We start from the raw sequence: 11,414 nt of genomic DNA on the forward strand, positions 1-11,414 counted from the left end.
ACCGACTTCTAGCCGCACTCGCACTATCGAATCTTTATTTACATAAAGTCTTATTTCTTTTCAGGTATATTTATTGAGACGATTCAATTTGATATACAGATACATATTAAAATCTTTATTCAACCCATATGAAAGAATCATCATCTTAGACGTTTCATCTTTGATAAAGTAATCAGATCAAAAGCAAAGATATTATAAATGAACAGATAATCAACATACATATCAAACAGATATAAAGATCTGCCCATTACATTCTGATGCTTATCTTAATACATAGGAATGAAAATAGGATCATTCTATGTAACGTTAGATCTAAAAATTGGTGCGAATAAGATCATCAATGTATCATTTGATATTTTGTCATTAAAATTTTTGAAAAAAGAAAGAATTCACCTAAAAATACAAAGTTGTTCCGTAGTCAAGCAATAACCGTATACCACTGACGTCGCTGTATACAGTATACAAGATGCGATACAATAGAGAGATAATATAGTATATAAATAGAGAAAGAGAGAAGACATGCATGTATGTATAATGTATGTATATATATATATATATACATATATATATATATATGTGTGGCATTGTGTGCACAAGACTATTATATACGCAAAAAAACATAAGAATAATATAATCAAAGCACCGTTGTAATTGAAAAAATAATCTGTGAAGTGGTGAAATATTTACAAAAAGTTAAGCTGATTATCTTATAAAGAAACAGTTTCAGATAGAGTCATAGTCGGTTGGTTTAGAAAGGTACAGGTCAAGTAGTGTAAACAGGTCTTTAACAACATCCAGCATCCCTTGCGGTAGGGTTTCCACATGATGACGTAGAGGAAAGGGTTGATGACGCTGTTCATGGCCATTAGACGAGACACGAACCAATCAGCGTCTTCGTTTTCCAATACTCTGAGCTGATTGGTCAGGATGCGGAACTGAATTAGACAGGAAGCAAAACAAATAAGTTCATTAGAAAGAGTATTAAGACTCCTTATCCCAGCAGAGTGGAAGACAAATATTGAGTTGCATTCCCAATCACACTTTGTGTAACTAGTACTTCTTGCTGTCATAAAAATATTTAGATTATATAACTTGACAGCTTTATATATTTTGCAACGTAATCATTTTAAACCTTTATGCAAAGTACAACGTTACAGTTTCTGAACTGTCAGCTTAATCTTAAAATTAACAATAGATTACATGTTCAAGCTTGACGATAACAGCTAGCTCCTAATTATGTACCATTTTTCATCATAACCATTTTCACCCAAGTATCATTTATTATTATTATTATTACTTACTCACTCAGCGATACAGATTATGAAAATAGTAGATGAATGTTTGTATTTGGTTCAAAGTGATTGTCTATTTTGCGTCGTCTACTGGTCATAAATGAGTATAGAACACAACCGAGAACAAACTACATTTACTGTGTGGCCTTCTTATATATATGGCCTCCTTAAAATTAATAAAATTTAGAGGAATCGACACATAATTGATGACTAAGTGGGTATTCTTTTGTTTCCCTCTAACGTGCGCCCCAAAATGTCGTCTTGCGAGCATATGGTATTTTCCCTTCAGTATATTTTAGGAAATATTGTTGTTGTAAACGTGTTTCCACACAAGTCGTTTCGAAAAAAAAAGAAATCTTAAGTGATTTTATGAATGTCAAAAGACAATAACAAGGTCTTATAGATATCTACTCACATACCAAATATCAAAACAATCCACAGCTGCGCTCTAGTTATCTTCGAATTCCTGACAGACATCGCCCATATAAAAACAACAGTCACTATATACAATACCTCAGTTTAATGGTGAATTATGTAATATTAATAATAATAATAATAAATATTATGTAATATTTGAACGATACTCACGGCAAAGGGAAACCAACAACAGAAGAACACCACTGCAACCACCAACGTCAACTTTGTCATTTGAAGTTGAAGCCTCCTGTTAAAAGAATCTTCTTGCCTCTGCGTTCGAGTTTCAGAAGAGACGCAAGCCACTTGCCTTGGACGAAGTCTCCTTAGCCGATACATGTACAAACCTACGATCCCGTTCATGATCATTATTATAAGTAAACACAGAAACGTGTTCAGGAGGTTCAAGTACACCACTAAACGTCCCTTTGGCGTTTGGTCAGCCCAGTCGAACATACAGTACGAGTTCGGTGGATGGGGTACGTTTTTGTTGAGTCCCCAAAGCGGTAAACTCGCCGAGACTGCCGAGTACACGAAGATTATGTAAACGGCTACAGCCATTTTCCCATGACGTTTGACGAGGTGTTTGGAGTAGAAGAAAGGATGGACTAGAGCGATGTACCGGTCGATCGACATCAAGGCAACGATCATTTGAGACGCTACGCTAAAAGCAGTGAAAACTGTTCCGTGGAACGCGCAGACTGCTTTGGTAAAGATCTTAAGATGGTAGGCCAAGATGATTGGTACAACACCAAAGGAGCAGTTCAGAACATCAGTCCACGCGAGGTACTTGAGAAGAAGGTTGGGGATGGTGGGTCGCTGGTTGAAGACCTCTTGGCTGACCACAATGAAGAAGATATTCGTTATGAACCCAGCAATGACACATGGGACCAGAGTGAAGTACGATAGGTACCACAAGGGGCCGATGTCGTCAACGGTTGACCCGACAGGCCACTGAATGTCACTATTTGATTCATCCATCGTTGTGTAGTTGGAATTCGGCCCAAACTCTTGCTATAAGCTCCTCTATGTTCGTATCCAGCGATCCAAACGTACTACTACTACTACTAAAACAGTGCTTATGGTGGGATACCAAGCAGAACTGCCATTGAATAAGGAAATAAAGAATCATATCGCAATTTATTACTGATACCAGCGCTGGAGTGCTTTGCTAACAGTACTCTTAATGACCTGTCCCGGTCTTTGATAGATACTAATGGGTTTGTTTACGTGACACACGGAATGTTGTATGGTGAGTATATTCAAATGTAATATGTCCAGCTGTACGGATCTCACTAACCAGTGTCCTGTTATTTACAAATCACAAGTAAGCAAATGAAGTTTGACGTCAAACATTTTGTATTCATCCCTAAAATACACAAGTCGTGATTATGGTGTAAGCCTTGTTCGTCTGTTTCAAGTACCTTCTCTAACTCGCTGCGGTACAAGGACGCCGCTATCACTTAGCGGAATGAAGCTGAACTGCAAAGAAGTGTCTCAACTTGATGATGCGGACGCTGATTGGTCCAATAAGATAAGTTGATCAATCAATAAAGACTATTTTTGCTCTACGGGAATGGGCACTAAGGCGCATGTATACGCTTGTACCCAAAGAGCTAAAAATAAATTCGCTCATGAATGGGCAAGGCTGGAGTCAATCAGTCGAAATTTGGGTATACATCTAATTTCTTGCGTTGAGAATTACATTTCAACTTAATCCACGAATATCAGTGTTGCTTGTGTCTGGATTGCGACCCTTGAGCAAACTAAATCAAAAATAACTAATATTACAGCCTACATATTCTGTACAATTTTCTAAGGCATTAAGAAGACATATTGAAGTGTATATGACAAAAATCGTCTCCACGTTAGAGGAGCTACGAGTGGTGATAAATTTTGTAGTTTAGGTAAAGTAGAAGACGAAGTTGTACATTGACCTTTGTAGGAGAGCGATAGAAGGATTCTATTCGGCTGTGACCTGCGGGTCAACTTGCTCTGCTGCAATCGTCATCAAACATTTGATAATGTCTTTGTAACGTTAGATTTTATTGCATGAGGAACACGACCCAAACAGTTCTGATCACAGTTCACAGTTAACTAGGAAAAAAGGATTTTAAAAAGGACACTGACTGGAAAATAATGACCACGATGAATAGACATTTGGTGGACACAAAGTAAAGACTTAATAGTTATATATAATTGTGCCCAAAATTTGAGTTTCGTAGTTTGCTTCTGAGTGTGACCGGGAAGCCCTCGTGTGTTCTATGGATCAGTTACAGCCTTTCTTATACGTTCCAAAGAGCCCCCGTGACAATTATATTGCACAGAAAAAGAAGAATAATGATATTCTAAAATAATACTCGTATGCCTAGCATTTTTGGAAATACGCCAAATTTAAGAGTGCTATTGGTTTTATCCGTTATTTCAACACTAGATTAAAGTTTGCCAAGTTATGACGTTATGCTACAACTGTTTGAGATATAGTCATTGTCGGTCATTTGAACAAGGTACAGGTCATGCTTTGAAAAATGTCGAAAAATTGATCTAACATTGCAATTATGTAAAATAACATACGAAAATAAGACTATTGATTCTATTCATTATTTCAACATCAGAACATAGTTTGCCAAAGCTTATGATATGTCAGGCTACAACTGTTTGAGATAGAGACTTTGTCGGTCGTTTGACCAAAGTACAGGTTATGTAGTGTAGGCAGGTCTTCAACAACATCCAGCATCCTTTGCGGTAGGGTTTCCACATGATGACGTAGAGAAAAGGGTTGATGACGCTGTTCAACGTCATGAGACAAAACGCCAACCAATCAATGCTGTCGTTTGTCCATACTTCGAGCTGATTGGTGAAGATACGTAACTAAGGACAGAAAGAAAACAGCTATGAATACCGTCTTGTTTACAACGTTAAAGTACAATGAAAAAAAAAATTCACATACTACCACGCCATGTATAACGCTAAGTGAAAAGTTTCATTGCAGAATAGATACTAAATACTCTCATCCTATCTTATATGAACTTCACGCATCGTGTATTTATTGTATATAATGATTCGTTTGTAAAATAATTGAAGAGAACAATTGGTAGGCATTGCACAAAATGATTTATGTATGGAGATAATATGCGCTATTATGTTTATCACTGCCCATTGTCACTTGATGGTTCCTATGTTTTTACCATGTACTTGCAATTAGCCTCCGAGCATGAACTTTCTAATAAATGGATTGGCAATTCGATTCAGGCGAATTGATTTTTTATGGGGGCCCAGCACGCAAACAATAAAATCATTAGTATCACAGAGAAAACACATAAAACCTTAAACAAATGCTATCATACGTAATACGTAATACAGGACGTTGTTACACAAGCAATATAAGTAGCCGAAGGTAAATATGAGCAAAAACATGTGTTACGTAAAAACATATAAGGAAAATACGCGACCTGTGTAGTGTGCATGTTTGTGTGTCTTTCAATGCCTATATGATAAAGCAACAACCAACAACTTACGGCAAAGAGAAACCAGCAACAGAAGAACACCACTGCAACCACCAGGGTCAACTTCGTCATCTGGAGCTGAAGCTTTCGATCGTGAGACTCCACCGACTGCTCGTGTTCTGTTCTTGTCTCGGAACCAGGAGGCTGCGGACGAAGTTTCTTTGATCGATACATGTACACGCCAACGACCCCGTTCATGACCACGATTATGAGCAGACAAAGGAAGATATTCAAGAGGTTTAAATACACAACCAGACGGCCCTTTGGCGTTTGGTCAGCCCAGTCGAACATACAGTAAGAATCAGGTGGATGGGGCACGTTTCTGTTCAACCCAAAGAGCGGTAAACCCGCCGAGACTGCCGCATAGAAAAACAGTCCGTGCAAGCCGATGATTATCTTCCTATGGTTGTCCGCAAGATGTTCCGAGTAGAAGAAAGGATGGATGAGGGATAGGTACCTCTCTGTGGACATCAATGCGACAATCATTTGAGATTCCACGCTGAGGGCTGTCAAGACTGTTCCGTGGAAGGCGCACACTTCTTTCGTGAAGATTCTAAGATGGTGCGCCAAAATGATCGGCACAAGTCCAAAGCAACAGTTGAGCACATCAACGCAAGCAAGGTACTTGAAGAGAAGATTCGGGATGGTGGGTCGGTGGTTGAAGACCTCTTGGCTGACCACAATGAAGAGAATGTTCGCTAAGAATCCAGCAATCACGCCCGGGACAAGAGAGAAATAGGATAAGTACCAGACAGGACCGATGTCGTCAATGGTTGACCCAACAGGCCAGTTGATGTCATCTGAGTCATTCATGGTAATGTCCAGGGCGTAGTCCCAAGTTTTATACCCTCTATGTATAGCAGGCGGTTGGTTAATATATATTCTTGAGGGTTTCAACTCGTACTCATGCACTGGCATAGGGTATTGTGGCGACTGCGACGCTCTAATGAAAAGAAGGGATTTCCCATTTAAGTGTTTTTGGTTGCTGCTTCTCGAGTGTTATGCTGACACAGTTATTGAATGTTTATTGTGCGTTGGGCGGATACAAATGGGTTTGATTAAGCAACGGCGGAATGCTTTTTGGCAGGCGTGCGACTCTGAAGGTTACACATATCCTGTGTCAACTTGTGTGAGTCGTGGTTAAATATAAAGACACGTAATGAACTCTTTGATGTAAGGTGTTACTACGTTACGATATATGCCCACTGCTTAATGTCAAAGTCGTGTAAAACATGAATGATTATAGAGATATGCACTGAATTACATGGTCTACTGTTGGATAAGATGGTCCAATCACGCGAAATCATATTCTTAGGTTCACCTACAATAAGTTGAATACTAACGTTACAGCAACCGTGTTTTTTTGCATATCACGAGAAGACTGCTTCGTAGGTACATTAAGTATTTTATAGGGTGTTTTATTTTTATAGTTTAGCTTTTGTAAAAGCCTTTCTATACTTAATTTGAGTCAATTTCACTTCTTGTCTTCAAAATTATGCGCAAAGCTATGCTTTGTCTATAATTGTTTATTTAATTTCCTTTTCAAAACGCAACTGATGTCTGAAACATACGGACGTGTTCGTAGTATACAAATAAAGAATACTAGTATGTGTATACGTCATCGTTCATACTTGTCTACAGAGTGGACTATCCATCAATTTCGTTAAAACAGTGTCAACTTGTCAAGAGGTACCGGTGTGCACACTTAAGGTCACGCCTGTATTACTGCCTGAACGCGTCGGTCAATTAATGGAAAACCCGATTTTCCAAAGAATGTTAAGTTAAGGCCATATGAATGACATCCGCGCGCATCAATTTTCGCCGCTTAAAAAAAAAGAATGAAAGATTTCAAGTTCCACACTGTAAATCGTACGGTGGTGCCTATAAATGAGTAAATGTATTCATTCATTCGTCCCATAGCCTTTTAATCAGCCATTAGCCGTAGGGGCAGCACAACATGTTGTGCTGTATCAATAGGCATTTTAGTCCCCTGGCGGCGCCTATCTCCTCTCCGGGTAAATATATGCTGTATATTAATATTGCAAAGAAATATCAGGAAACGGATACTTTTGTCGTTGAATACGACAGTTAATTCAAAAGTCAAAGAATAAGATGAGAAAGAGCATATGTATACTATACTCTGTTTTGTCATTTCTTCAGCCTTCCTGACCACTTAGAGGACGAACGACGGAGGTCCTAGGAAATACTTCTGTAAGAAAAACACCATTACATCATTTGTAGACGTTTTTGTATGAAATGCCCCACCCCCACCCTTATCAGAGGCCTTGTAATTAGATTAGTCGGCTCCAAACAGCCAGTTACAATTGGCGATGGTTCCACTATTCCTAACGTACCCACTCCAAAACTGTCGGGAGTTCTCGTATAATACCACCAAGAAAGCCTTTTCAATGCCTTGGCACTCGTGTTTAAGAAATATGTGGGTACATTCCATATGTACTGGGTACATTCTAAATGTAGGCCCAACCTGTTTCCCAACTTCTAGCCCCGAGAAGCTACAAATTACATCAAAATCTTCAATGACCTGAATAAGGTTTTTTCAAGCGTGATAAGTCTCCAAGCCTTGCACTGCGCAACGCGTAACACTTAAGTGACGTCAGCCGTTTGCTTTTTTGTGTATCAATTCCGTAAACAAACAAATGTACTTATAGTCATGTCGGCCGTGTGGGGTGCAGCACATTCTCTGTTTTTCTCGGGTCATTTTATCCAGACCGTCGCGGTATGTTTCGTCGTTTTCCTGATCATTCTCGTCTTCTTCAAACGACGTAAGAACCTCCCACCGTCACCGAGTGGGAGCTGGCCTGTTGTCGGCCACCTGTTGTCCCTCGGCCGAGCGCCCCACCTGAAGCTTACGGAGTGGAGGAAGCAGTATGGCGACGTGTACACTGTTCGAATGGGGATGGAAGACGTGGTAGTTCTGAACGGCTACCGGGCCATCAAAGAGGCGCTTGTGGACTACAAGGACGCTTTCTCCAGCAGGCCAAACAACTATGTGCTGAGTCTGTTGACTGGCTTTGGAAAAGGTACGTAATTTCTTCTCTTCAATTGTATTATTCATCATTTTTGTAACCTAGTAGTACAGTCAGTAGTGCAAAGTACGACTTGCTTTGTAAAAGAGGCGCCATACTGCTAACGGCCTTCGGACTCATTTGTTGGTTGCCAAAAAGGTCACCGAATCTCTAAATCACATTTAGCGACCTTGAGCAATCATTCCAAGACACGAGCTATTTTGCTTAGGTGCACACTCGAAATGACTTGCCCGAGGCACTATAATGGCTTGTAAGCAAATACTGAACAAACAGTTTCGTGATCCTCAGACTTTAGCTGTTGTGAATTTCTTGTTTTACATGTTTGTGTCACATTCTATAAGCGGAATATGCTTCAATTAGCATATTAATATATTGTACCAGATGCAGTCATCTCCTTTAAACACAAAAGACACACCGGGTGGCCAATGTTCAGATCATTTAACCGCAGGCAGTCAGAACACCTGTCTGACCAGTTCATACCGGCTTGGTTCAAGGATTGTACCACTCTAGCGGAGGGAGGCAGGGAGGGGGGTGACCTGTAATGCTGCAGTACCTTCCCCAAATGGCCAAGTTTCTTCACTATGTAAACAACAGAAATAACCGTTACCTCCAGACTACGGACACACAAAGACAAAACATCGTGGTACCGAAAGCAAAGCCTACATTAACGGAAACAGCACTGGGAAAGACACAAGGTACTTTAAGTTCTACACCCCAATCTATGACGTGACGTGTGTTACATATTTTACAGACATCGTGTTCTCACCATTCAACCAAGCCTACAAGGAAAAACGCAAGTTTGCCTACAGTGCGCTGAGAAACCTGGGAATGAGAATGGGGCCGGGCAGTGTGGAAGAGAACATCAGAGAAGAGGCTCGTCAGCTCTGTCTGAAGGTATTTTGTGGATGTTCTTATATCTTGTCCTAGTATGCCGGGGTTCCTGTTTTGAATTCTGTCATTTTGACGATCTTGTGCCTTTGTGAAAGGCACTTTACACGACTTTCCCCAGCCTCGGGTGGCATTAAGTACCTAGTTTTGGTTAGGAACGTCCCTCGGATAGGACATTTAGGAGGTTCCGTGTTTGAGGAGAGTCATACTTCGAGCACGTAAAAGAGCCCTATACACGTACAGAAAATGATAGGCCCTTTTCGCTACATTAGCGCTGACCAGGCAGCTGCCACCAACCAATCACGTTGCCGCATTTAGAAAGAAGACAACATGATTGGTTGGTAACCTTATATCCGATAACAGTGCGGACAGTATCTGGTTGGTTGAAGGCTGACCAGGGCTGTTACGTAGCGCTAGCGTTCAGTAGTCAAAACTCCCATTCCCTGCACAGAAAACTTTAACCTGCGCTCCCCAAGAAAATAAATGCTGTTGCTCCAGAAGTCTTGAGGGCTAGGGCCTGGTATGAGTAGACTTGGAGTCTGAAACATGTTGTGTTTACTTCCATAGCTGTCCGAGCAAGGGGGCGCACAGCCACGTGACACCGCCGACAACCTGACTGTGTCAGTCGCCAACATCATCTGCTCCATGGTGTTCGGGAAACGTTACGACTATGATGATGAAAAGTTCCTCCAACTTTCCAAGATCGTCAACAAGTTGGTCGCCCGTGTCGGATCCAGTCAACTGATGATGGTGTTTCCTTTTCTACGATTCGTACCTGGAGGTAGGGCACTGTTACAGATAGCGTACAGCTTGGAATTTATTCTATTCTGCTTACTTGGCTTTCATGCATAATATTTTACAGGAAGCGATCAAAGAAGTGAACAGAACTGCTTGTTAACTATATGATGATTAGTAGGCTATAAAATTGAATAACTAATAAAGAGCTGTTTATGATTGTCTTTGAATTTGAACAATGATTACTGCATCTTTACCTCATACGAACCGACCGTGACAATTTAGGTAAGAGGTCTACTTATGTCAACACTCTTCTATTTCAACAGCGAAAACCTTTGATTTTCTGATAACTCACGAAAAAAAGCACTAGTGGTTAGTAATGCCCATAATGCAGAATAAAGCTGTAGAGCGTTTTCACTTAAGTTTATGTTGACCGCCATCTTGGTGTTCATATTTACATTTCAAGGATTGTTGCTCGCGCATGTGCACAGCATCTCTTAGGATCTCTAAATGTCCGAAAACATCACTTTAATGCAAATATGGACACCAATATGGCAGTGGACACGACAATGACGAGACGTGAAAACATTCTATACTGTATTGAAAATACATTTTTCGTGAAGAAACTGTAACGCCAAGTTGAATTTTGTTTTCAGTAAATTCAAGAATCAAAAATATTGTGGAAGACAGCAAAGAGGTCATCGCATTCGTTCGACAAGAAATTACGAAGCATCGCGAGACCCTGGACAGCGAGAATCCACGAGACTTCATCGACCTCCTCCTCATCGAACTACAGACTCAAAACAAGACCGACTGTTTTACAGAGGAGAACATTGTGTGGATAATTCAAGACCTGTTTGTTGCTGGATTGGAGACAACGACCACTACCTTGCGATGGGGTCTTCTGTACATGGTTCTGTGTCCAGAGGAGCAGCAGAAGGTACAAAAGATAATAGAAATACCACTGATATATAGAACTATAAATTCACTACCAATAGAATTGTTTACTGGTCAAAAGATCTTGAACTTTGACCAACACCACAAAGCATCAGTCACATACTGAGAGGTGTCTAACCTAACACTTTTATAGCTGCACGCAATTTAAACATATCCGAGACAGGAGTTTTATGCCGTTAACAGGTACAGGCTGAGCTGGACAGTGTCCTGGGAACAGGCCATGACGTGCCCACCCTGGCCCACAGGTCCCAGCTCCCGTATACCGAGGCTACTATCATGGAGATCCAGCGCATCAGGACCATAACTCCCCTTAGTGGCCCTCATGCTACCACAGAGAACACGACTTTCCGAGGCTATGCCATCCCAGCGGGAACGCAGGTGAGTTGTTTGACAAGATCCTTTCCACTCCGTGAATAGGTTCACCAGGTTTGTAAGTCCCCGAATAAAGAAATTCTTCTGTTTCTTTTAGTCTAACCGATGTTTCGGTGACCGCCTGTCACCACATCGGTTCACAGTCACTGGATGGATGTAAATACTTTACGTTTGGGAGCGAATCTGAGAGCAGCGATACCAGC

At 40.7% G+C, this 11,414-nt stretch overlaps 2 protein-coding genes across 2 annotated transcripts in view; one reads left to right on the plus strand and one right to left on the minus strand.

The window, feature by feature from the left end:
• Positions 1–592: 592 nt before the first annotated feature.
• LOC118421480 (prostaglandin E2 receptor EP2 subtype-like) lies at positions 593–3,116 on the minus strand. The gene is made up of 2 exons (XM_035828793.1): positions 1,881–3,116; positions 593–935 (listed from the first exon to the last, which is right to left on the minus strand). The coding sequence occupies exons 1-2, from the start codon at positions 2,685–2,687 to the stop codon at positions 708–710; spliced, it is 1,035 nt and encodes a 344-aa protein (XP_035684686.1). The 5' UTR covers positions 2,688–3,116; the 3' UTR covers positions 593–707.
• Positions 3,117–7,816: 4,700 nt separating this feature from the next.
• Positions 7,817–11,414, plus strand: part of LOC118421536 (cytochrome P450 2U1-like) — a 5,310-nt gene continuing 1,712 nt past the window's right edge. Inside the window, exons 1-5 of the mRNA XM_035828862.1 lie at positions 7,817–8,253; positions 9,011–9,153; positions 9,715–9,928; positions 10,539–10,822; positions 11,023–11,217. Of these exons, the coding sequence (XP_035684755.1) occupies positions 7,884–8,253; positions 9,011–9,153; positions 9,715–9,928; positions 10,539–10,822; positions 11,023–11,217 (1,206 nt within the window). The 5' untranslated portion in view covers positions 7,817–7,883. The remainder of the gene's footprint in view (positions 8,254–9,010; positions 9,154–9,714; positions 9,929–10,538; positions 10,823–11,022; positions 11,218–11,414) is intronic.

Source organism: Branchiostoma floridae, chromosome 8 (assembly GCF_000003815.2).
Source record: "Branchiostoma floridae strain S238N-H82 chromosome 8, Bfl_VNyyK, whole genome shotgun sequence".
Lineage (NCBI taxonomy): Eukaryota > Metazoa > Chordata > Leptocardii > Amphioxiformes > Branchiostomatidae > Branchiostoma > Branchiostoma floridae.

Excerpts from the sequence above, each read along its gene's own strand:
- LOC118421480 (XM_035828793.1), bottom strand. The coding sequence starts at position 2,687 with ATGGATGAATCAAATAGTGACATTCAGTGGCCTGTCGGGTCAACCGTT. Across the intron at positions 936-1,880 it reads GTTGTTGGTTTCCCTTTGCC|TTCCGCATCCTGACCAATCA; the intron begins GTGAGTATCGTT and ends TGTCTAATTCAG.